Source organism: Somniosus microcephalus, chromosome 15, assembly GCF_052327205.1.
Source record: "Somniosus microcephalus isolate GS21.2 chromosome 15, FLI_Smic_1.0, whole genome shotgun sequence".
Classification (NCBI taxonomy): Eukaryota; Metazoa; Chordata; class Chondrichthyes; order Squaliformes; family Somniosidae; genus Somniosus; species Somniosus microcephalus.
The window spans coordinates 50,433,656-50,459,979 of NC_141001.1; the positions used below are offsets into that span (position 1 = coordinate 50,433,656).

At 48.8% G+C, this 26,324-nt stretch overlaps 1 protein-coding gene across 3 annotated transcripts in view; it reads right to left on the bottom strand.

The window, feature by feature from the left end:
* LOC147106720 (uncharacterized) overlaps nt 1-26,324 on the bottom strand; it is a 58,186-nt gene that overhangs the window by 15,192 nt on the left and 16,670 nt on the right. For 2 of the 3 annotated variants that reach the window (XM_086007778.1, XM_086007779.1), the window contains one exon: nt 1,265-4,013. The exons of the other annotated variant lie outside the window; for it this stretch is intronic. In XM_086007778.1, the coding sequence (XP_085863904.1) occupies nt 2,889-3,857 (969 nt within the window). In that variant the 5' untranslated portion in view covers nt 3,858-4,013 and the 3' untranslated portion in view covers nt 1,265-2,888. Of the gene's footprint in view, nt 1-1,264; nt 4,014-26,324 lie in introns of those variants that run through there. 3 annotated transcript variants of the gene reach the window in all.

Below are 26,324 nucleotides of genomic sequence, written 5' to 3' on the forward strand. Positions count from 1 at the left end.
TCCAGTATTTATACCAGTCCAACAGGAAGTGACATATGACAGGAAGTGAGGTATGTACACAGTTCATAGGAAGTGATGACATAACTTCCCGGAAGTTATCATTTTTATCACAGGAAGTGTTTGCAGCAAACTCTCTATTCACTGTCACCTCATTGCAACATCATATCTCACCCTTGATAGATTGCTTCTGTCATCTCAACTTCACCTGGCATCTGAAACATCAGAATGGGCACCAGTTATACTCTCTCACCTTGGTCCTCAGAATCTGATGACGATCACTCGCAGCAGCAGCAGAACCAGCCATGCCAGCAGCAGCAACAAAAGCGCCAACCTTCTCCTCAACCACCTGATGCAGCACAGGGTATAGGGCATCAGCACAGGGCTGCACCGCGCTGGAGGTCATACCCCCAAAACAGGATATATAGGCAGAGGATGAGCTTCCTCAACATGATGGAGTAGCAGTGCCAAAGGAGGCTCAGGCTATCGTGCCAGATCATCGCCGACATTTACGCTTTGCTGGAGCAAGATCTGCAGCCCAGAGGAAGGGGTGGACATTCCTTACCAGTGGCTGTCAAAGTCATCCTTGCCCTCAACTTCTTTGCCTCAGGCTCCTTCCAGGCATCTGCAGCAGAATTTGCAGCATCTCGCAGTCGGCCGCACACAGATGCTTCACACAGGTGACCGATGCCCTCTTTAATAAGACGGCAAATTATATACATTTTGCCATTGATGAAGAGTGTCAATGAGCGTGGACTCGGCTTTGCTGCCCTAGCTGGCTTCCCACGGGTGCAGGGAATCATCGACTGCACACATGTGGCCATCAGGGCACCCCATCACAACCCAGTAGCATTTGTTAACTGCAAGGGCTTCCACTCCCTCAACGTTCAGTTGGTCTGCAACCATAGGAAGATTATCATCTGAAGGGATTACTAGTCCTAGCCCCTTTAGGGCTACCCCGGATCAGGCGTATTCCTCAGATGTTCACTTTCAACTAATGTTTGAGGTAGCCAAATCCTAAAGACGCTTAATTGGGTCTAAAGGTCTGGACTATCTCTCCCTGAAGGAAAGGAACAACCTGAAAATGTTACCGTCCTCCAGATAGCACTTTTAATAAGTTTAGCTAGACTGTAATGTTATGAGGGTCCGGAAAACTCCCCCAGAATTCTGCAACTCCTCACCAAAGAGTGTACAGAGATTGAGTTCGCGAGTTTGATACAGAAGTATTATGTGAGACAATTCTAAAAATATATAGATTTATTAAAGAACCAACATATAATTTACAGTTGGTGAGTCAATCGCAACATTAACAGTTCCATAAAAAGAAAGCTTACAATTCTAATATCAGAGAACCTACTCTCAAATATTAACTTTGCTACAGTTTTATAGTTCTTAGTTTTATTCAGGATATCCACCAAAATCAAATACAGTACCTTTGATCCCCGAGGTACAAAGAGTTGGAGACTTACAGAGCTGGCTCTGAAGCCGAGAATCGCTTTGCCCCTTTAAGTGAGTCTACTATCCCATTTGATAGTTCAATATTTATACCCTTTTCCAGTGGTATTTCCTTTAAAGTTTTCTGCTGATGTAAGCTAATTATCTCTGGTCATTTTTCTGCTGACCCCTGCAATTCTTACAGTCATCTCAGCTGGTAGCACTACAGAACCATGTCTCTCCACTAGGTGTTCTAAATTTATCATAAAACACGGTGTAACAGCAGGTGCACTTTACTTGATATAATTTTTATGAAGGCAGATGTTTGTTACTTTTATGTGCTTCTTTACGAGGTGTAAATTAGAACACCTTATACAGGGTGAACTATTGTCTTGTTCCCAAAGGTTCAGACTGTCAGGAGCCTTTAACCTTCTGTTTCAATAAGGTTATTGATTCAGTGTCAACAACTTATCTTATCTCAATAGCCAGAATGCTATCACAGCTTTTTCATCATTAGGTTTCTAGATTTCCAGACCCAGTTTGTCATGTTTTAATAAGGCCAGAATTCTTTCATACAATGGTGTATTTTTCTGAATAGGTTATAAGGCTTATTCCTTCACACATCCATGTGTGCACCAAGTTCCGTGGCAGCTGCCATGACTTGTACATCCTGTGTCATTCCACTGTCCCTCAGCTCTTCATGCTGCCAGTCTTGCTGGCTGGCTGCTTGGAGACAAGGGCTATTCCCTGAAGATGTGGCTCATGATACCTTTGAGGAGGCCAACCAACGACCCTGAGGGACATTATAATCAAAGCCACATCTCCACGAAAAATGTCATTGAGCAGACAATAGGCTTGCTCAAAATGTGCTTCAAATGCCTCGACAGATCTGGAGGAGCCCTTCAGTATGCACCAGCCAGGGTCTCCCAAATAATCATGGTGTGCTGCACCCTGCAAAACATAGCACACCAGCGAGGATTAGTACTGGATGAGGAAGACGGCGCTGAGCGCACAGCCTCATTGGAGTACAAGGTGAAGAAGGGCGAGGAGGAGCACCATGAGGTTGGTGATGAGGATTCGGAACACCCGGATGGGTCGGCAGTCCCATTACGACCAGTACGCGATCATGTTGCTGCCTGTCACGCCAGCGATACCCTTATCAATGGCAGATTTTAATAACGATGCAGCTCATACATGTGTCTGCTATCTGCATACGCAGGTTTGCATCAACCAACACCATGCTGCACTCACACAATAATTCATCCCTTGTTTTGACTCTCACCACCATTGCTGGGTGTGAAATGAGCCCTGGCCCTTCACTCTGTCACTTCCATTTCATCACACAAATTTGCCAACGACCTCCAATTGTCACAATTACATGATTTATTAACAGCACTTCATAGAATACTAACATGACATTGATAAAGAGAGACACACCCGAGTGACTACCCTTGTGACTATTTGCATGGGATCTTTCTTTTCTGGGTGCTTCTATGTCGTGCTACCCCTGAGGCGTGAGCAGAGGTAGAGGCAACCTCCTCATCGCCGTGCTGCACCTGCTTAGACACCTTTGGCGGTTGTCCTCTGGGTTTTGGAGCCACTGATGGCTCCACCAAAGTCTGCTCCTCCTGCAACTGTGCATGCACAGACTCGGCCATCACTGTCTGGGGAGGTATCTGGGGCTCTGACAAGGGGGTGGAAGTCAGAGCGCTTGGAGCGGAGCCCCCACTTCCATGTCCCATCCCACCATCATCCCTCTCATGGGCCATCCACACTTCCCTGCTAGCAGGTAGCTGGAGAGCACCTTGCTGCACTTCAGTGGGGCCATGAGGACCCACTTCTATGCTGACATCCCTCCTACAAAGGATGTCTATGAGCCTCTGATTTCTCTCCTCCATAAATGCCCATCTCTCCTCCATAAATGCCCATCTCTCCTCCATAAATGCCCATCTCTCCTCCATAGATGCCCATTTCGCTTCCATAAATGCCCATCTCTCCTCCATTGATGCCCATCTCTCTTGCATAGATGAGCATCTATTTTGAAGAGAAACCATGTTCTCATGCAACTGGCACCGTGTCTCCTCCATGCAGGTGGCCATCCTATCCATGGAGGAAGCTATAGTTGCCAGTGAGTGCGCCACGGTGTTACTCATGCTGGAGATGGACTCCTCCATTCTCTGCACACTTGCAGTCACCACGGTCGCAAAACCAGTCAGAGCCTCATGCACTTGTTCCTGCAGCCCCAGGATTGTCCTCTTCCTCGATGGCCCCCTAGGCTTGGCGTCTGCATGCAGCTGAGCAGAGCTAGGAGAATCCTGTGCCCTCCGACGAGGAGTCTCCACTGCTGTCAATGTCTCCACCATCTGCTGCTGCTCAATTGTGATCTGTGAGACACCAGGTGACAACACTGCTGTATCTCGCGACATACCCACCGAAGTGTGTGACTCTGTGCTGGTGCTGGGTTGCGTTGTCTGAGGTGATGCAGCATCCTCAGAGGCAGGAGGCTCCTCTGAGTAGTCTTCTTGTTGTTGCTCCTGGACATTGGGGGGGGGGGGGGGAGGGGGCTGGGTCTCTTGATGGACCTGTGGGAGAGAGAAGACATCAGTTAGATAGAAGAAAGACTTGTATTTATATAGCGCCTTTCACGACCACTGGACTTCTCAAAGTGCTTTACAACCAATGAAGTACTTTTGAAGTGGAGTCACTGTTGTAATGTGGGAAACACGGCAGCCAATTTGTGCACAGCAAGCTCCCATCAAACAGCAATGTAATAATGACCAGATAATCTGTTTTGGTTATGTTGGTTCAGGGAGTAGCATTGGCCAGGACACCGGGGATAAGTCTCCTACTCTTCTTCGAAATAGTGCCATGGGATCTCTTACATCCACCTGAGAGAGCAGACGGTGCCTCGGTTTAACGTCTCATCCAAAAGACGGCACTTCCGACGGTGCAGCACTCCCTCAGTACTGCACTGGAGTGTCAGCTGAGCTTCATGTGCTCATGTCTCTGGAGTGGGACTATGAACCCACAACCTTCTGACTCAGATGCGAATGTGCTACCAATTGTGTCACAGCTGACACTGTTAGATATACAGGATGTCTACTGCAGACACATACCATTATCCACATGATGAGCATTCATCTTGTCTTGACATCTGGCTGAGTGGCAGAAGGCAGAGGGTGATGGTGGAAGGTTGTTTTTGTGACTGGAAGCCTGTGTCCAGTGGGGTACTGCAGGGATCGGTGCTGGGTCCCTTGCTGTTTGTGGTCTACATTAATGATTTGGATGTGAATGTAAAAGGTATGATCAGTAAGTTCGCAGATGACACGAAAATTGGTGGGGTGGTAAGTAGCGAGGTGGGAAGCCTCTGGCTACAGGACGATGTAGATGGGTTGGTCAGATGGGCGGAACAGTGGCAAATGGAATTTAACCCTGAAAAGTGTGAGGTGATGCATTTTGGACGGACTAACAAGGCAAGGGAATACACAATGAATGGTAAGACCCTAGGAAAGACAGAGGATCAGAGGGACCTTGGTGTGCATGTACATAGATCCCTGAAGGCAGCAGAACAGGTGGATAAGGTGGTTAAAAAGGCATATGGGATTTTTGCCTTCATTAGCCGAGGCATAGAATATAAGAGCAGGGAGGTTATGACGGAGCTGTACAAAACGCTGGTAAGGCCACAGCTGGAGTACTGTGTGCAGTTCTGGTCGCCACACTATAGGAAGGATGTGATTGCTTTGGAGAGGGTGCAGAGGAGATTTACCAGGATGTTACCTGGGCTGGAGCGCTTCAGCTATGAAGAAAGACTGGACAGGCTGGGGTTGTTTTCCTTGGAGCAGAGAAGGCTGAGGGGGGACCTGATTGAGGTGTACAAAATTATGAGGGGCATAGATAGGGTGGATAGAAAGGAACTTTTCCCCTTAGTAGAGGGGTCAATAACAAGGGGGCATAGATTCAAAGTAAGGGGCAGGAGGTTTAGAGGGGATTTGAGGAAAACCTTTTTCACCCAGAGGGTGGTTGGAATCTGGAACTCACTGCCTGAAAGAGTGGTAGAGGCAGGAACCCTCACAACATTCAAGAAGCATTTGGATAAGCACTTGAAATGCCATAGCATACAAGGCTATGGACCAAATGCTGGAAAATGGGACTAGATTAGACAGGGCTTGATGGCCGGCGCAGACACGATGGGCCGAAGGGCCTCTTTCTGTGCTGTATAACTCTATGACTCTATCACACCCCATATGAGGCAATGATGAAAGGCATGCAAGTGTATGGAAATTCATTCTGTCACCAGTTTCTTCTACTGAGCCCCTCTCTCCGTCCCTCACTTCCGGAACGTCCACCACTCCAGCAATCTCCAGTACTGCCTCCTCTGCACTTGTCAGATATGACATGGTTTGTGGAGGCCCTCCTCTCGTTCTCTCCCTCTCATTGTGGGCTATCTTTTCCTGCAAGGAGGGAAAGAGATGATTCAGTGAGAGTGATGGTATGAGTGTAAGGAATGGAATGGGATAGAGCTTTACACTGACCATTTGATGGAGTGGGTTGTCAATACCAAGTTGCCTCCTTTTGTGTTTTTATTTGCTGTCATTGCATAACGATGAGGCTCAGTGTGATGGCTGCATAGTAAGATGGCGACTTGATAATGTAGAGTTAGAGGAATGGATGAATGTACAGGGATGTTGGGCTGTGTTGTGTTTTGCAGGAGTAGGAGTGGCAATGTAGAGTGGTGCGAATGTGATGAGACGCACAGCAGCATCAAGGTAATTGTGGCTTAAAACTCACTTTTCCTGATCTTACTAGATCATTGAAGCTCTTGCGGCACTGCACCCAGATGTGAACCACCACCGACAGCCCTATAACCTCCTGTGATATCTGCAGCCACGCTGCCTTTGTCTGCTGGGGAGGCCTCTTCCTGCTGTCCACGGGGAAGCGAACCTCCCTACGTGCTCTCACTCCCTCCACAAGATGATGGAGGGACTCATCTGTGAAGCGAGGTGCTGCAAGCTCATATCGCAGAGACTCAAACACTGACAGCACTGAATGCTATCAATTTGTGGCTGACAGTAACTGGGGCCATGGCCCCTTTAAATAAACCGGCAATAATCGCGCCATCCAGTGATGTCACCAGACCCGCACCTTTAATAGGGCCGGGAAACGCACAGGGCGGGCCTAACAAGGCCCATTACGGCAAGATTCGATTTAACAACATGATTCACGCAGCAGCGGGGTTGCCCCTGCCGGCGACCTATCCCGCCTTTCAGCCGCCCAGGTAGGTGAAATCGTGGCCATAATGTCAGAAGGTTGTGGGTTCAAGTCCCACTCCAGAGACTTGAGCACATAATCTAGGCTGACACTCCAGAATCGTCCTTCAGGTGAGATGTGAAACCGAGGCCCCATCTACCCTCTCAGGTGGACGTAAAAGATTCCATTGACTATTCAAAGAAGAGCAGGGGATTTTTCCCAAACATCCTGGCTAATTATCCCTCAATCAACATCACTAAAAAACAGATGATCTGGACATTATCACATTGCTGTTTGTGGGACTTTGTTGTGTGAAAATTGGCTGCTGTGTTTCCTACTTTACAACAGTGATTACGGTTCAAAAGTACTTAATTGGCTATAAATCGCTTTGGGACGCCCTGAGGTGATGGAAGGCACTATATAAATACAAGTTCTTTTCTTGTACGATAGCAAAATACTGCAGATGTTGGAAATCCGAAATAACAACAGAAAATGCTGGAAAAACTCAGCAGGTCAGGCAACATCCGTGGAGAGAAATTTGAGTTGACGTTTCGGGTTTGACCCTTCTTCAAAACTGGAGAGAAAAGGAACTAGATCGAAGGCAGGGCTGCGATCGGACAAAAGAATAAAAGAACCAAAAGAAGTAAAAGAGATTAGAAGCTAGACGAGATGGTAATAGGCTGGGATTACCGAGTCTTGGCAGATACCTGATCAAACACGAGAAGGGAAACTGAAAGTAATGAAGATGAACAAGGTTGAAGAGCCAAACGGAGATCCCGTCGCAGAGAAGAGCAGAACTTCTTCAAGGTAGGCATTCCTAGAAGAGGTGTGGCAGTGAACCAAACACTAGTACGATAGCAAAATACTGCAGATGTTGGAAATCCGAAATAACAACAGAAAATGCTGGAAAAACTCAGCAGGTCAGGCAACATCCGTGGAGAGAAATTTGAGTTGACGTTTCGGGTTTGACCCTTCTTCAAAACTGGAGAGAAAAGATCCCAGCCTATTACCATCTCGTCTAGCTTCTAATCTCTTTTACTTCTTTTGGTTCTTTTATTCTTTTGTCCGATCACAGCCCTGCCTTCGATCTAGTTCCTTTTCTCTCCAGTTTTGAAGAAGGGTCAAACCCGAAACGTCAACTCAAATTTCTCTCCACGGATGTTGCCTGACCTGCTGAGTTTTTCCAGCATTTTCTGTTGTTATTTCAAGTTCTTTTCTTATTCATTTTCAGGAGAAAAAACTTGACAGATTTTATGAGTTAAGAAATCAAATAAAAAGTTTCAAATGATAATTTAAAAATAACATGTTTGTATTTTCATTTTTTTTTTGTTGGATGTTATCAGACATTCAAAAAATCATTTTATTAACCTTCAATGGGTTGTCTAAGTGAGTTGTTTAAAAAAATGTTTTATGGGGGGAATCGATGGTCTTACAATAAAATGAAAGGGCGGAGGGTATCTTGGAGCCCATAATCACTTGGTGCCTCTGGGGTGGATGGGATGTTGTACAGTCCGAGGTTAGAAAGTGAAAGCTGCCAAACTTGGCTCTTGCTGATTCCGCAAGGCACAAATCAGATTTCCTGAAAATGGTATATGTATAGAAAATGGATAACAAGTGATGGATCCTGCAGGATAAGAAGTGGCAGAGACAAATGACATGTTCAGACCACAAATACCTCAATCAATGACACTATGGCCTAGAAATTGAGTGGGCTTAGCGCCCATTTTGCGGCGCTAGAGGGCATTGCGCTGGACTTACAGCCGGTTTTGAAATTGACTAGGGCCCAACATCGGCGTTACACCGGTAGCGCTGCGCCGGCACCGATGACGTCATCGGTGTGCGCAGCGTCCCAGTTGCCGTGGTGACGGGCCCCAGCGCCTAAATTCAGTTGTGGCCGCCTCGCCCGTGGCAGCCGCAACTAAGACTCTGGCAACAGAGTCTTACACGACTTTGCGCCGGCGCATAAAGGTGGAGCGGCGGCCGGCCGCTTTCCCGCCGGCCGCCTGCCCGCACCTCCCTCCCCGGACTCCCCCACCCCCCCCCCCCCGCGGAACAGATGCTTCTCGACTGCGAGCCCGGCACTTCCCCGAGGTGCCGGGCTCATTTTTGTGGCAATTTAACCGGCCAGCGGGCGGGTGCAGGCAGCTCCTCCTTAACTGAAGGAGGAGGCCTGCACTTCCCGAGCCTGCCGCACCGCATCGGGCGCCGCAGCGCCGGAATAGCGCCGCAATGCGGCGCTTAGCGCCAGTTTTCAGGCGCAAACAGCCTTCAGTAGCGCCGGCAGCCGTTTGGGCGCGGCGCTACTGAATTTTTGGCGCGCACAGCGCGACTTAGCACCGGCGCTAAATTTCCGGCGTTAAGCCCCGGCGCAGCGCAAACTCAATTTCTAGGCCTATATCTTATTTGTATTTACTAATACATCTGTACAGGGTCTTACTTTTCTGAAAATGTTGAATTTTGGAAGTTGTAACAAAAGAAAAAGCTGCAATAGAAACAGAAAATACTGCAAATACAGGGCAGATCAGTTAACGTTGGAAAGGGAAAGAGTGACTGATAGAACTGATGAAACGTTTCACCCAAAATGTTAACTTTTTTTCCTTTTCAGATGCTGACTTGTTTTATTTCATATTTCTGGAAATTATTTTTCTTTTTATCTCTACTAATTAAAGATTACATTGTGTAACATCTGGTACCCAGAGGGTTGAGATACATCAGCTAGAAGCAGAACACCCTAACCTGTCGTGCTTTAGTATGGGGAGTACGCACTGCACTTAAGGCATCAGGAAAAGTGAGAAGAACCAAATACAATTGAACAAAGTAATAATGAGCAAAGAATAAAAGAAAACTTTTCCAATTAAAATAATAAAAGTGGAATGCTAGTAAAGAATTATGGTTGACAGAACTTTAAATTTAAATCATATTGTACATGATTAATAACAAATGTGCCAATGCATTTATATGAAATCCCTTTATCTGCCATTTAATGAAGTAAGTCATGGTTGTTAAAATAATAGAGAGATTCATGTTAGTATTATAATGCCTTTGTAGAGCAGGAGAAAGTGCAGCAAAGGCTGTTGGTCATGTTCAGCTCCCAAGGGTACCACGCATATAAGTGAACTGAGCAAAGCGAAGGCTGGAGGTGGTGCTGATGTCAATTACTCTTGAACTGCTCAGAGGATGTGGCTATAAATGAAGAAAAAGCTCAAAGATTTCAGCACGGTAAGCAAGCTCACCATTAAATGTATTAAGTATCTGGGCAAAGTATGCATTCCCACAAGCATTTTCTCCCCCTCACATTATTTTGCTGCCCATTGAATGCTTAACATACAAGCCTGTACCTGTAACTCTTCCCACACTCGTATCCTTAAAGAGCTTTATCCCCAAATCCTTTCATCTGAGTCTTATTACATAATGCATGTACATGTAATCATACCCATGATAGGCTGCAGCATGACCACTTGGGTCTCACTATATGTGCTCTTCATACTTCTATCTTTTAAATTCTGCTTCTTTGCTTGTAGGTCAAGGTGTCACATAATGGTAAGAGCCGGTACTAACTTCAAATCAATGAGTACACTTGAGGATAGTACCTAGCAAATCATTGGATTAGAGGAAATAGAAGGTCTTAGGGAGTGTGAAGTCAGAGACTTTCCCCAGATCAGGGTGAATACCTTCTCATGTTCTTCCTTCTCATCTTATGCATGCATACACTCGCTTACTTACTACAGTACTTCACAACACATGCTCAAGAATAATGGATATGGCACAGTCAATTCTTAAGTAATCAATATTTGAAAGGTTGTCATGTAGCTAGAATTCTAACATAGACTCCTATTCATTTTCTACAGACATGTCAAGGAAGCAGTGTCAGGTCCTAGTGGCTCACAAGAAGATAGCACTTCACAATGCTTTGCATCACTCATTCCCTCAGCACAGGTACACCTACCCTGGAGACTTTAGATAATGAGTTATGTTAGAATACAATGAGAGGCGCACAGGCCACAAGCAAGTAGAAGCAGATTGTGGTGGCAGTGATGGAGCAGGCCATCCAAACGAATGTAAAATCATTTTGCGATTTCCTTGAGATGGATGTGTTTCCTGTGAGTATGATCCCTTGGGGGCACTGGATCACAGAACCATCCCATTACAGCCTTATATATGAATATAGATATATTATCTGTTTCCTCAAGTCATTCATTTGTAGCAAGTTAATATTCAGTTCTTGCCAGATTTAATGCCTGTGTTTAAGTTATTAATAATTTGTATGCATCAAATAAAATATCAGTGCCATAGACACACTCGCTGTTGTGTACTCAGTGTAATATGCAGAATGTAACAAACTAGTCAGCCTAGAGTGGGTGTGTCTTGATTTTTGCTCCTTCTCTAACTTTGTCTGTCTGTTTCTTCCTTTGTTGCCATTATGCTCAGTGGAGAGTATTGTGCAGAACGTAACCAACCAGACTCACTACACTAACACCCAGAGTTATCAACATTACACATTCCGTTTTCACAGACCAGAGGGCTATGGTATTTATCAAAGTTTCTCTTGTTTACTGGAGAGAAAAAGGAAGCATGAGATAGGGCTTTTCCAGCATTCACAGAAGTAGTGAAGACCCTTAACTAGAATTATAGATTTAATCTCAGGTAAATGAAATTAAGTAGATGTACTGTATATGTATTTTCACAAAAACTTGCTCATTATGCACTTCCGGGGCCGTATCTGAAAGTTGAGGTGCCCTGACCATTGACATTGTTGTTGCTGCCCTGGAAATGTTCCACACCCCACTGCTGAAAGTGCCCCATCCCCTTTAAGAATCAGTACCACTGCTGGATTTCCTGTCCTCTCAAATGGTGAACTGCTATAAGCAGTATAATTAACGCAAATTTAAATAAAAACCAATCATGAAAATTAACCGGGCCTCCCGTCGATGTCATCAGCTGGGTGGAGTTTAGAACATACCCGATGTATAAAACACGGGAAAAGTTGGCTCCTATGACTGAAAAGCTTTTCATCCAGACTGCATCAAGATTGAAGTACATTACATTCAAAGTCAGACAGCTTCCTTCTTTCAATGCGTGCAGTATTTTTTCTGAAACCGAACATTTCCCCCCAGTTTATTTAAATGCACTATTACATGAATAAATTAAGGGTTACTTCTGTCCCGTTTCTGGTTTCACAGTGCACGCTGCCAATCACTTTCACAAATATTATTCTGTTAAAATAGCTTCTCTAATTGCCAATGCTCAGTGCAAATATTATATTTCAAGCTCTTTGTTGTTTTTCCAATTTTCTTGCTCTTTCTGCCATCCTCTCTGGTTTCTGACTCTTGCTGGGATATAGTTCCATCGACACTAGTAACCGCTATACCCCACCGAAGTGACCATTCTCCATATGTGAGAATTTATATTAAGGATCAGCAGGCTATTTAATTGTGGAGCACCTAATCCTCTTCTCACACGACGTCCACACAGGCATACTTTGCAAAAGGGATTACTAAATAACAATCGGGCGAAGGGATTTTGTGCTCTGTAGGAGCAAATAGATACAAAGTGATTTTACACTTTGTGGAATTGACTTTTTGGGCTCGATTTTGCCAGGCCCGAGGAGGTGGGAATGGAGGCATGTGGGGTGTTAAAATTGCAAAAAGTGGCGGGTGGGCCTGACTCCGCCTCCAAGCAATTTTCCCAAATGCGTGGTTTCTGATCCCGTCGCCGTCCCGCCTCCAAGAGGCGGGATAGGCCCTTAAGACCCTTAACAACCACTGAATTGCCTCTATAATCCCATTTTGAGAGGCCTTTCTGATTTTAACACATTTCCCACGTGATGCACGCCTCCTCTGAAACACGACGGTGAAACCTGGCGGGAGCACAATTGGATTGCTGACTATCAGCTGCAGCTCCACCATTAAATAGGAGATTTGATCAGTCATCATTTGCAGGTGGCAGGACTTTGTCGTTTCAGGTCTGGGGGAACTTTTAGCAGGCATAACCATAGCTGTGGAAGTTTGGAGCCTGACACCCATCTCCAGTGTGACCCCCTGGGAAACCCCTCTCGCCACCTTGACTGAGCGCTTCCTCAACTGAGGCATATACCAGAAGCATGGGAACCATGTATTTCCTTTCCTCCTGGACATCAGATTCGGACGAAGACCAGCTGTGGCAGCAGCAGAACCATGAATGACAGCACCACCAACAGCAGCAGCAACAACAGGAGTGCCAAGCTGCTGCTCACCCACCTGAAGCTGCACAGGCCAGAAGGCGCCAGCGCACGACCACATTGCTGCCCGGGATGCACTCATCTTGGCCAGATTTGCTTAGCCTGCACAATCAATCAATTTTGTCTCACACCTTCTTATCAGACCATCGAAAATGGCCAAGAACAAGAGGATTCCTTGCACTCTGACCACCATACTGACAATTGCAAGTAATCCTAAGCCCTCAATGTGGAAGTCCCATTAGCGGAATGACACACATCACAACTGCAACAGTTGCCGTCAGAATTTTTATTTACAATAACCAACTGATGGCTTTTCAACATTAAACATCACATTTCACCCAAGTGACTACCCTTGTGACTATTTGTGCAGTATCTTTCTCTTACGCGTGCTCCTACGTGGTGGTTCCCCCTTGGCATCAGCAGATGTGGAGGCCCCTTGCCCACTTTCTTGCTGCTCGTGTCTCGACACCTTTGGCGGGTGTCCTCTGGGGTTGCGAACCTGAGAGGGCTCGGCAATAGTCTGCTGCTCCTGTGGCTGTGCAGGGGTTGCGACGCTGGTCTCAGTTGGGTGGGGACTCTGGTGGGGCTCTGACCGAGGACTTGGCAGTGGCATGGAAGTGTGAGCACTTGGAGAGGAGCCCCCACTTCCTTGTTCTCTGCCACCAACATCCCTCTCATGGGTCAGGTCCACCTCAGCGCTTACAAGTGGCTTGAGAGCACCTTGCTGCACATCAGGGGGGCCATGGGGACCCATATCTGCACTGGCAGTCCTACTCAGAAGGACTTCCATGAAGGTCTGGTTTCTCTGTTCAATAGCTGAACATTGCTCCTCCAGAGATGTCAGTCTATTCTGAACACTCACCATGTTTTCTACACTCTGGCGACTTAGCTCCTCCATGGCCGTAGCTGTCCTCTAATCTACTGTAGCCATCCTTTCCATGGAGGTTGCCATCCTTTCCGTGGTGCTGCGTTCATGCGCCAATGACTCCACAAAGGCTCTGCTCATGTTCGCTCCACTCTCGCAGCGACCCTGGAGACAAAACCTGCCAGAGACTCCTGCACCTGTTCCTGGAGGCAGAGGGTCGACATGCAGCTGAGCCGAGCTGGCAGAGTCCTGCGCCCTCCGACTAGGACTCTCCACTGCTGTCCCTGTCTCCACAATCTGCTGATGCTCACTTGTGAGCTGTGATACACCAGGTGACAACACTACTCTAACTCACGATGGTCCCACCGAGGTGTGAGTGTCTGCGCTGGTGCTGGGTTGGCTGAATTCTGCTGACGCTGTGCCCTCAGAGGTTGCAGCTTCCTCTGAGGAGTCTGGAGGCTCAGGCTGTTCCTCCTGGATAGTGGGGCGGGCGCTTGCGATGGTCCTGTGGGGGAGTAAAGGAAAGAGTCAGAGATGTGAGGCCAAGGCTACATGAACATTGCATATTGCAGATGGTCATAAGTCCATCTGTTAGAACTTCAGAATCATTATCAGCGACTCATGAAATGTCAATGAGAGAGATGAAAAACTATTCTGTCACCAGCTTTCTCTGATGCACCCGTCTGTCCGTCCCCCACTTGCGCATCGTCCTCGAGTCCCACAATCTCCAGGACCGCCTCCTCCCAAGGGGTGAGGTGAGCTACTGAGGGTGGCCCTCCTCCTGTCCTCGCTCTCTCCCTCTTATTGTGAGCTCTCTTTTCCTGCAATGAGGGAGACAAGTGGAGTTTGAGTGAGAATGAAGGAGTGTAGAGAATCCATATCATAGATGCTTAGGAGACAAAGATGGAGTGAGGTGGCAAGACCAAGGGCCCTCCCTGTGTTTTGTAAGTTGTTTTCATAGCATCACAGTGATAGCGAGTGTGAGGGCTGCATAGTCGAATAGTTAGGTGAATGTGAGCATAGAGAGAGAGGGAATGGGTAAGGGTGCAGGGATGTCAGTGTCAAGTGGGATGTGGAGGAAGAGGTTGCTAAAGCTGAGTGCTGGTGAGGAGAGGCAATGGGGATCAGATTGAGGGTGATGGGAAAGTCATACTCACTTTTCCAGTGCGCAGAAGGTCATGAAACCTCTTCCTGCACTGAAGCCAGGTTCTGTGGGTTATCGACAGAGTTGACCTCCTAGGCCACCTGGATCCACATAGCCTTGGTCTGCTGGGGAGGCTTCTTCCTCCTTGAGGAAGGGAAGAGCACCTCCTTATTAGCTCTTGCTCCCTCCACCAAAGCTTGCAGGGTGACGTCATCAAATCTGGGAGCAGACTTAGGTCTCCCACTGCTCATATTGCCTCCAGGTCCCTCTCACAGCAAAGGCCAAAAGGTTGGCAGCCTGCAGAAGAAGCAAGGCTTCTTGCAGACCTTAAATGCAGCAGCAATGATGACGTCATCGGAGGCGAGTTTCAGACTGAAAAAACTAATTGGGCCATAGGTTCCCACACGCTGGAACTCAATTGCCCAATTAGGTGAAAATCGCATCAATTTCCCACATAGATTTGGAATTGGGTGGATAACACGAAAAGCGGATGACACGACCCCAGCCCGCCCCAATGACAAAATCCAGCCCTTTCTCTCCACATTATTTAATTTTATTTTTAACTTAATGGGCTCTTTTTCCTAAAGAAACTCCCGGCACAAACCACGGCTTTATAAAGAAAACTATAATTCATTATTAACACTTTAGAAAAATTTCATTAGAATCTAACCCATATCTTGGGTTTATGCACAAATTAGAATTACCTTAACAACAATACAACAGCTTCTGAATTTCGAAAATGCATTACCTTTAGAAATCAAGAGGGGAATTTTAGTATGGTGGAGCGTGTGGGGTTGGGTGCTGGGGGGGCGGGTTAAATCCAGGGAAAATGACAGCGCATCGGGAAGCCGGCTCCAACCCGCCGACTTCCGCATTTCAATTCAGTGCGTTAGGCTGCGTGCGCGCAACCCCCTCAGGAGAGGCGGATTGTCAATTAGAGCGATATTTACATGCACTTTCAAGTTTAACATCGGGTCCACGGGTTTCCCGGGCTTCCTGAAAGCCGCCAGTGAAGGCATGGCAAGAACACAGTGGCAATTGAGGGGACTGAAACAAATTCAAGGAAATACTGCAATAAATACTCAGTACTGACAGCTGCTTTCTTACCTGCCTGTGGGAAAGGATTTGTTCACAGGACTTTTGCTGAGAGGTAATTTGCTACAGTTTGGAGGTTTTCTCAATCACATCAGGATGGCTGGCGCTATGGCTGCCTTAGATTGGACCTCGGACGAGGACCAATATGACCACCACCAACCTGCTGTTCAGAGACCTGAAGCCAAACAGCAGAGAGGGAAGCAGCTCGCAGAAGGCACTACCCACAAAACAGGGTCTACAGGCAGAGGCTGAGTTCCCTTGACTTGTCTGAACAGCAGTGTTTCAGGAGGCTCAGGTTGTGTCGGGTGGTGGCAGACTTCTGCAGCCTACTAGAAGAACTGCTCCTTGCTGGTCCTGGTAGCCACGTATTACTAGTGGCTGTCAAAGTAACCACTGCTCTAAACCTTTTTGACTCCAGATTCTTCCAGGGCTCTGGAGGAGACGTATCCAGGATCTCCCAGTCAGTGGCCCACAAATGCATAACGCAGGTGACTGATGGCTTGTTTGCCAAGGCCTGCAATCATGTCAACCTCGCCTGGTAGGGAAGGCAGAGTGATGGGGATGTGATGAGTGGCACAGCAGGATGAGGTTGAGTGTGGTTTGGCAGTAACATTTTGTGGTCTACTGAGATCATTGAAAGGTTTGCGCCACTGCAGTCTGGTCCTCCTGACAACATCCCTGCTTGTACCCTCCTGGGGAGGTGTCTTCTGCCCATTGGAAGGGAAGAGAACTTCCCTGCGTGCTGTGACTCCCTCCACATGCATATGGAGGGAGACATGGGAGAGCCTGGGTGCAGCCGTGCACCTTTGTGCAGCGTTTGTCAGTGTTTGCAGCACCTCAATGCTGCAGAACACTGACAGCAGAACTGTCAAAATCAATTTGGACATGGTCCCTTTAAAGAAACTGGCTGATGGCGCATCATCAAATGACATCATCAGACCCGCTTCTTATTAATTGGCCGGGAACCTCACAGGGCGGGCTTAAGAAGCCCTATTGACGTAAAATCTTGTTGGAGGTTGCGATCGAGTCAGAAGCGAGATCCCCACACACCACGGACGTCGCCCGGAACAGAGCAACCGCATATGTGTGATCGAACAAGCCATTGGCATGCTGAAGATACGCTTCAGGTGCCTAGACAGATCTGGAGGCAACCTTAAGTATGCACCAGCCAGGATGTCCAGAATGGTTGTGGTGTGGTGTGCTGCGCTCTGCACAACATTGCGCAGCAGCGAGGATTGGAGTTGAAGAAGGAACAAGACAAAGAGCTCAGATGATTTGGAGGAGGAGGAGGATGATGAGGAGGGGATGAGGGAAGTGCACCCCCAGCTGCTCGTTTTGTTGCCCGGGATGCCCTTATTAATGCAAGGTTTATTTAGATTGTATCAGTGGACCCAAGTCACAAACAACGGCCACTCTTCCAGCAGCCCCCCTCCCCCAGTGCCACTGACACAAAGCAGTCCTGAAAACAACCAACCACCCCTTGAACATCCCCCCATTGGTCCCCATCAATTCATGTCTTCCCATTCATCATCAAACAAGTTAAAAAGCGACTTGCCACCCAGGACCCAAGAATGGTCAAGACAGGAAAGCGGTGCAAATTAATAATATTTACGTGACCTAACTAAACAACAGAAACTTAACATAACATTTTCTCATACATTTATGTGTATACCCTTGAGCAACTACAAAGCTTTACTATTCCTTTTCCTACTACTCCTATGTGGCTTGAGCAGAGGTAGAGGCAGCCTGCTCACATTCCTGCTCTGACTGCTGAGCTACTCCTGCCTCATGTCCTCAGGGTTTTGGAGCCAGTGAGAGCCCCGCCGAAGACTGCTCCACCTGCAACTGTGCAGGGCCATACTTGGTCATCGGGATGGGAGGCAGCATGTCAGGTGCTGGCTGAAGGTGGGGCAAAGGGTGAGATGCAGCATTGAGTGGAGAACCCACTTCCATGGCCCCCTTCGCCGTCATCTCTCTCATGGCCCAGCTGCATTTCAATGCTACCGCTGTGGTGGCGAGCACTTTGGTGCCGATCAGGGCGGCATTGTAAGGCTAAGGTATATGACATCCTATTTCAGGTGGCAGACATGTTGACATCCAGAGCCTGCACGGCGTGGTCAAGGCGTGCAGACTCAGTTGATAGCCACATTTGATGTTCCATGGAATTGGCCACACTATTCACGAAAAAAGACATCATCTCAGTGCCCCGTGATATCAAACATAGAAGATAGGAGCAGGAGTAGGCCATTTAATGAGATCATGGCTGATCATCCAAATTCAGGACCCTGTCCCTGCTTTCTCCCCATATCCCTTGATCCCTTTAGCCTTAAGAACCCAGTTATGCTTGTGGTGTACTCCTCCATTCCCTCTACAATTGTGGTCAGTGTGCTTGGAAGACCCGTCAGTGTATCGCATATTCTCTGCTGCTGCTCAATGATTTTCCTTTCCATCGTCAGCCCCCCAAAGTACAGCATCTGCGCCCAGCTGAGCAGAGCTTGGGGTGGGCTGTGCCCTCCGACGCAGACTCTGCACTGCTGTCCCGGTCACCAATGTCTGCTCTTGCACACTTGTGAAGTGTAAGTCGCCAAGTGAAAACCCAACTATCTGCTGACGCGGTCCCACCGAAGTGTGAGTATCTGTGCTGGGCATGGTATACATGAGTCCTGTGATGGTGTACCCTCAGAAGGACTTAGCTCCTTTGAGGAATCGTCGTCGCCGACCTCCACCAACTTCTGTTGCACATGTGAAGGCCCTGTCAGAGATAAAAGATGTTAATTAGTCCTGGCAAGGTAAGAATATGTTGCAAGTTATCATTATGAAGATGATCATGTTTCACTTGTTGTTGAAATCAAGTCAACATGACTGAGTGCCATATGAGATGTGGGTTGCTAATATTTAATTGTGTCACCAGGGAGCTGGGAGCTCCCTGTCTCCAACAGCCAAGGATGCTGAAACTCCATTGATTTCCAGCACCACCTCCTCAGCATTTTTCAGTTGAGAGAACTTCTGGTTCTCTTCTTCTCCCTTGTGTTCTGTGCTCTCTTCTCCTGCAATGAGGGAAAAAACAACCTATGAGTTAGTGTAATGGCATGTGCTCAGCCAATGGATGGAGTTCATTTGGTGAGGGTGATTATTAGAGAGAGGCATGGAATTGCATAAGGAAGAGGGTGAGTGGGAGTAATAGATAGATAGGTGAGGAAGTGCAGAGACAGAGAAAGATGGGAGCACCTGCAAAGTAAGTGGGTATGAGGAGTAATCTGATGGGGTAGGCTTCAGAAGGCAGAATGAGGGGTTTGGATGATGTGCACAGCAGGATGTAGGTGAATGTGCTCTGTACTCACCTGTACTGTGTGAACTGTACTCACCTATCCTGATCTGGTTAGGGCATTAAACCACTTCCTGCACTGCATCCAGGAGTGTGGCACGACGCTTCTTTCTTAAAAATTTGTTTGTGGGAAGTGGGCGTCACTGGCAAGGCCAGTATTTATTGCCCATCCCTAATTGCCCTCGAGAAGGTGGTGGTGAGCCGCCTTCTTGAACCGCTGCAGTCCGTGTGGTGAAGGTACTCCCACAGTGCTGTTAGGGAGGGAGTTCCAGGATTTTGACCCAGCGACAATGAAGGATCGGCGATATACTTCTAAGTCAGGATGGTGTGAGACTTGGAAGGGAACTTGGAGGTGGTGGTGTTCCTATGCACCTACTGCCCTTGTCCTTCTGGGTGGAAGAGGTCGCGGGTTTGGGAGGTGCTGTCGAAGAAGCCTTGGCGAGTTGCTGCAGTGCATCTTGTAGATGGTACGCAATGCAGCCACGGTACGCCGGTGGTGGAGGGAGTGAATGTTTAAGGTTCTAGATGGGGTGCCAATCAAGCGGGCTGCTTTGTCCTGGATGGTGTCGAGCTTTTTGAGTGTTGTTGGAGCTGCACTCATCCAGGCTTCTGCTGCTCATCTCCTAGGCAACTTCCAACCATGCCTTCTTTGTTCCTGCCGCAGGTTTTCTCCTCCATTGCTGGAGAATAGTATGTCCCTCTGGTTCCTCACAGTCCCCAGCAGCGCATCAAGGGAGGCATCAGTTAACCGGGGCGCAGCCTTTAAACATCTCTAATCCATTCTGGAACTTCCTCCTCTTCCCAGCTCCAACTCCTCCAAATGGCATTTGTGGATTGGCCCTTTAAGTTGAGATTGTGTCATGCATGTCCGCACCACACCCACTGCTGCTGATTGGATGGCAAACCCGGAAGTAAAATTAAAATGAAGTGGCTGAGTTAAAAAGCCACTGACAGATGAGCTGAACATACTTCCGGGTTTTCCATATGATATTGGAGCCGCTTCCTGCAATTCTCACCATTAATATCGGGGCCCAAAGGTCTATCTTAGACTAACCCCATAACAAAAGTAATATACTCATGGTTGGCTCAAGCTTGTCAGGAAGATTGGTAGCACACAGTCAAGAAGATACCAGGTGAGATGGTCTTTTGTGTGGTAGTAGCAAAAAACAAATTAAATATCAATATCCAAGTCAGATATTCAGGCCAAAGCTTCCGGTGTAACAGTGTGGATATCTTGTAGGCTCCCTGCTAATTTCCTCTGAGGGCAGTGCTCAATGATGTGCTTCAGGGTCTGATTTGGAGCTTCGCAGTCACATGATGGGGATGCTTTCATCTTCCATCATTGGAGAAGGTGGCAGCATCAACCATGACCAGTTCTGAGGTGGTTGATGGTTGTCCACTGTTTGCGAGGAAGGTTTGATCTTTCAGGTTGTACTGTGGGGTCTTCTAAGGAATCCATTTGGTATGTTGCAGTTCTTCCAAGCATTTCGCCAGCGGTCATCATGGCTGAGGAGAGATCACTGAAGGGCTTCGGCCACAGTTCAAGATGGCCTTCCAGATTTGAGACAGGTAGGTCAAGTCGGCCTGGATTGGCATGCCTTTGCTGGTGTAGCAGTTGTATTCTCTGGAGACTGCATATTCGCGGCGTAGGTGTGCTGGTGCGACGTTTGCAAGCACGGGCAGCCTAGGTGTTGGTGTCGATAAAAGCGTACCGGTGATAATTCTCATTGTAGAGTTCAGCTGGACATCAACGGATTTGACATGCAAACTTGATAGGTGAGGTGGTGCCACCAGAAAGCGAAAGGCGAGGTCGGAGTAGTTGCGGTGGAGCTGTGTCTCTTTTACTGCCCTGCAAAATCTAGCTTTATAAAAGCCTTTCTTAACCTAGAACCACAGCTCTGAGACTGTGGCTTGTCAACAATAGGTTCTTTCAAATACCACCCACAATTGCTAGCACACGTCTTTTCTGTGTGTCCACACCCTAACATATGCAGGTGTTCAAAATGATCGGCAGCCGGTCAGGACTCGTTCTTGTTGCTGTGATCTACCTTCTTCTGTGTGGTCTTTTACAATGGGGCAGATTTTGTGGTGGGTAGCGTACCTATGGAGTATGCTGCCGGCATCCGAATAGAATATGAATTTACCAGATGGGGACCCTCCTTCGCAAACTTGCTGTTTGACGCTGCGTACTGGAGGGCAGCGTAATGGCCCAGGGATCCCAGGGGCGCAGCGTGTGTGGAAGCGTACCTAGGATAATGTGGGCCTGGTGCTCCAATCATCATAGATCGCCATCCCCATTCATAACTCAACTTTGTTAATTAAACATACATTCATTTAAACCCTCATTACTAGAGCCTTCTAGGATTTAAATGGGCATAAACATCTATAGAATACATTTTTTTTAACATTTTGTACTTTGTGTATGTTTACTTAACAAAGCTGAGTTATGAATGGGGATGGCATTCTATGGCTCAATTCAAATACCTCAAATGGTACACTCGGATCGCAGAAAATTAAACAGCCTGACTACTGAGAATATATTCACGTATGGCCCTGACTGTTTCTTATTTAATAATGGCCCCTTTGCATTAGCCACAGACTTCCATACAAAATCTCGGACATTTTATGGAATGCAATAGGGGAAAAAATACAATAGCACTATTTCCCTCCTAGATAACCAAACGATCCTAGATGAAAATGATGTTAAATCATGCCGCATGATGCTTTGGATCCTTTGAGGTATCCCCTTACGCTGATGCAAACAGGCCCCTCACCTGTTTGCATCAGCCGTAAAATTTTCAGACGTAATTGCTGGGCAGTTGGTGGGCAATTAGCCCAACTCTGCGCCAGCAATGAGGATTTTCCCATCGGTGTGGATCATCTGTCAAGTCGGAACTTGTCAGATCACAAGTTCAGGATTTAGCGCAAGTGCAAGCACATGCGGAAATCCCGGAATTGCGTTCCATTTCAAAGGCGCTATGACAGTGTACTCTGAGAGTACGCCGTCATACCCACCGCAAATTCTGGCCCATTGTGTCCACAACATAACCAAGCTAAGTCAGCAGGTGTTCAAATGACCTTTTAAGAGTCCGTTCGACATGCCGGAGCCGATTTAGTATCAGGTTGTCGTCACTATAGCTCTCAGGTGGTCCTGACTGATTGCCTCAAGTCTTGGGATTGCAATCGATTGTACACTTTATAAGCTAGTTGATGCGCTATCAATTACTCATAAAAGACTGAGAGTTAGAAGAGTAACTAAAGGCTTTTATTAACAACAGAATGGAGGTCTGCCTCGAGTGGTCGACCGGTCCAGGATACAAAGGCTGGGGAGCAGTCACCTTTATACTAGGACCTGTGGGAGGAGTCAGCCGAGGCATGTCCAGGCATGTACACAGTGGAATACAAACAGGACAAACAGGAATACAAACAGTGGTTTACCACATTCACCCCTTGTTTAAAATTGAGTCCGGCGGGGTGAAGTGTATTAAAAGTTAGTGTATTGGAGTCTCTCCGGAGGTCTTGTCTGCCGCTGTGATCGGCGTGGCGACGGCAGGGGTAGTGAAGCTTCCGGCGTCGAGTCCAGCGTAGGCTGTGGCACAGGCGTGTCATCCTCGTAGATGTCGAGCGGGTCGCGGGGCCCAGGCCTGCCGTCTGCTGGGGCTGGATATCGGATCGTGGGGGGGGGGTGGTAGTGGGTAGTGGGTTACTGTGGTCCCCGAGGGTGCAAGGTCTCTTATGGAGACTGTGTCCTCCCGCCCGTCCGGGTATGCGATGTAAGTATACTGGGGGTTGGCGTGGAGGAGATCGACCCTCTCGACCAGGGGGTCCGTTTTATGGGTCCTCACGTGTCTTCTCAGTAGGACCGGCCCTGGGGACGTCAGCCATGGCGGTAGCGATGTCCCTGATGTGGACTTCCTTGGGAAGACAAACATTTTCTCATGAGGGGTGGCGTTAGTGGCAGTGCAGAGCAGTGACTGAATAGAGTGGAGCGCATCGGGGAGCACATCCTGCCAGCGGGAGGTTGGAAGGCCCCTAGACTTTAAGGCTAGCAGGACGGCCTTCCAAACTGTCGCATTTTCTCTTTCCACCTGTCCGTTCCCCCGGGGGTTGTAACTGGTGGTCCTGCTTGTGGCAATACCCTAGTTAGCAGGTACTGACGGAGTTCGTCGCTCATAAACGATGAGCCCCGGTCGCTATGGATATAGCTGGGGAAGCCGAACAGGGTGAAGAGGTTGTTCAGACATTTAATGACCGTGGCACTGGTCATGTCCGGGCAGGGGAAGGCGAATGGGAAACGGGAGTACTCATCAATAATATTGAGGAAGTACACATTGCGGTCGGAGGAGGGGAGAGGCCCTTTAAAATCAACGCTCAGGCGCTCGAAGGGGCGAGTGGCTTTTATCAGGTGGGCCCTGTCTGGTCTATAAAAGTGTGGTTTGCACTCAGCGCAGACTTGGCAGTTCCTGGTCATGGTCCTGACCTCCTCAATAGAGTAAGGCAGGTTGCGGGCCTTGATGAGGTGGAAGAACCTGGTGACCCCCGGGTGGCAGAGGTCATTGTGGAGGACCCGTAGTCTATCGATCTGCGCGCTGGCGCAGGTGCCACGCGATAGCGCATCCGGGGGTTCATTCAGCTTCCCGGGCCGGTACAAGATCTCGTAGTTGTAGGTGGAAAGTTCGATTCTCCACCTCAAGATCTTGTCATTTTTGATTTTGCCCCTCTGCTTGTTGTTAAACATAAAAGCAACTGAACGCTGGTCAGTGAGCAGGGTAAATCGTTTTCCGGCCAGGTAGTGCCTCCAATGACGCACAGCCTCCACAATCGCCTGGGCCTCCTTCTCAACAGCGGAGTGTCTGGTCTCCGGGCCTTGGAGGGTTCGTGAAAAGAAGGCCACGGGTCTCCCCGCCTGATTGAGGGTAGCGGCCAGGGCAAAGTCGGACGCGTCGCTTTCCACCTGGAAGGGGATGGATTCGTCCACTGCGTGCATGGTGGCTTTGGCAATGTCCTCCTTGATACGGTGGAAGGCTAAGCGGGCCTCTGCCGTCAAGGGAAAAGAGGTGGACTTGATCAGCGGACGGGCCTTGTCCGCATAGTAGGGGACCCACTGGGCGTAATAGGAGAAAAACCCTAGGCACCTCTTCAGGGCCTTGAGGCAGTGGGGCAGTGGAAGTTCCATAAGGGGACGCATCCGGTCGGGGTCGGGGCCGATGACTCCGTGTTCCACAACACAGCCAAGGATGGCGAGGCGGTTTGTGCGGAATATGCACTTCTCCTTGTTATATGTCAGGTTTAGGAGTTGGGCGGTGCGGAGGAATTTTTCGAGGTTTGCGTCATGGTCCTGCAAGTCACGGCCGCAGATGGTCACATTGTCCAGATATGGGAAAGTGGCCTGCAACGCATTTTGATCTACCATCCGGTCCATCTCCCTTTGGAAGATGGAGACCCCGTTGGTGACGCCAAAGGGAACCCTAAGGAAGTGATAGAGGCGGCCGTTTGCCTCAAAGGCAGTGTACTGGCGGTCCTCAGGGCGGATGGGGAGCTGGTGGTACGCTGATTTCAGGTCAATGGTCGAGAAGACGCGGTACTGCGCGATCTGGTTGACCATATCAGCTATACGGGGGAGTGGGTAGGCGTCCAGCAGGGTGTAGCGATTTATTGTCTGGCTGTAGTCGATGACCAGGCGCTGCTTCTCGCTGGTCTTAACGACCACAACCTGGGCTCGCCAGGGGCTGGTGCTGCCCTCAATAATCCCTTCTTTCAGGAGCCGCTCCACTTCGGTTTTAATGAAAACCCTGTCCCCGGCACTGTATCGCCTGCTCTTTGTGGCGATGGGCTTACAGTCGGGGGTGAGGTTAGCAAACAGTGGTGGGGGCGTGACTCTGAGTGTGGAGAGGTTGCACCTGGTGCGCGGCGGGCAATTTGGAAGCTGCTGGCTGCGGACTGTGAGTGGGGGTAGGGGTCCACCGTACGCCATCGTAACACTTTTAAGGTGGCACTGAAAATCTAACCCCAGCAGGACGGCAGCGCAGAGGTCAGGCAGGACCAGAAGTTTAAAATGATCGTACACGGTCCCGTCTACTATGAGTGTCACCACGCAGTAGCCGCCGATGTCCGCCGACTGGGACTCGGAGGCCATAGAAATCCGCTGTTGCGCAGGCAGGACTGGGAGAGAGCAACGCCGCACCGTGTCGGGGTGGATGAAGCTCTCCGTGCTCCCAGAGTCAAAAAGGCAGATTGTATCGTGACCATTTACCTTAATGTCCATTGTGGAACTGGCCAGTTGGTGCGGTCTCGCTTGGTCCAGTGTAACGGATGCCAGCGTAGGGGTCGGTGTGTCGCTGCGGGTATCAGATGAGGCGGTGTCGGGGGCCTGCTGCGTCCCGGCTGTCGTCCAAGATGGCGGCGTCCATGATCCCCATGTGGCTGGAGGCGTCCAAAATGGCTGCTGTACCGGTGATTCGCACACGGCCGGGGAGGTCCAAAATGGCGGCCCGCATGGCCCACACGCGGCGCTGCTGGGGTTCGGGGTGGCTTTGGCCCTGCAGACGCTAGCGTAGTGTCCCTTCTTCCTGCAGCCCGAGCAGATCGCGTTTTTCGCCGGGCAGCGCGCTCTGGGGTGTTTTGCCTGGCCACAGAAGTAGCATTTCTGGCCTTGGGGCACTGCTGTCCGGCCTTGGGACACTGCTGCGGTAGTTGGGCCGTTGTTGGGGTGTGGCTGGGGTGGCACGGCGCTATGAGGCGGTCCTACCGTGTCCCAGGCTGTCATTCCCCGCGGCGTCCACGGTGCAGAGGAGTAGGCATCCATGCCCTGGTAGGCTGCATCCAACGATAGTGCGAGTTCAGAGGCCTTGTTGAGGTCGAGGTTACTCTGCTCCAACAGTCGCTGTCGTGTGTAATTGGATCTGTGGCCCGCTACAAAAGCGTCCCGGATAAGTTCCTCTGTGTACACGGCGGCCTTTACATCCTTACAACCACAGGCCCGGCCAAGCACAGACAGTGC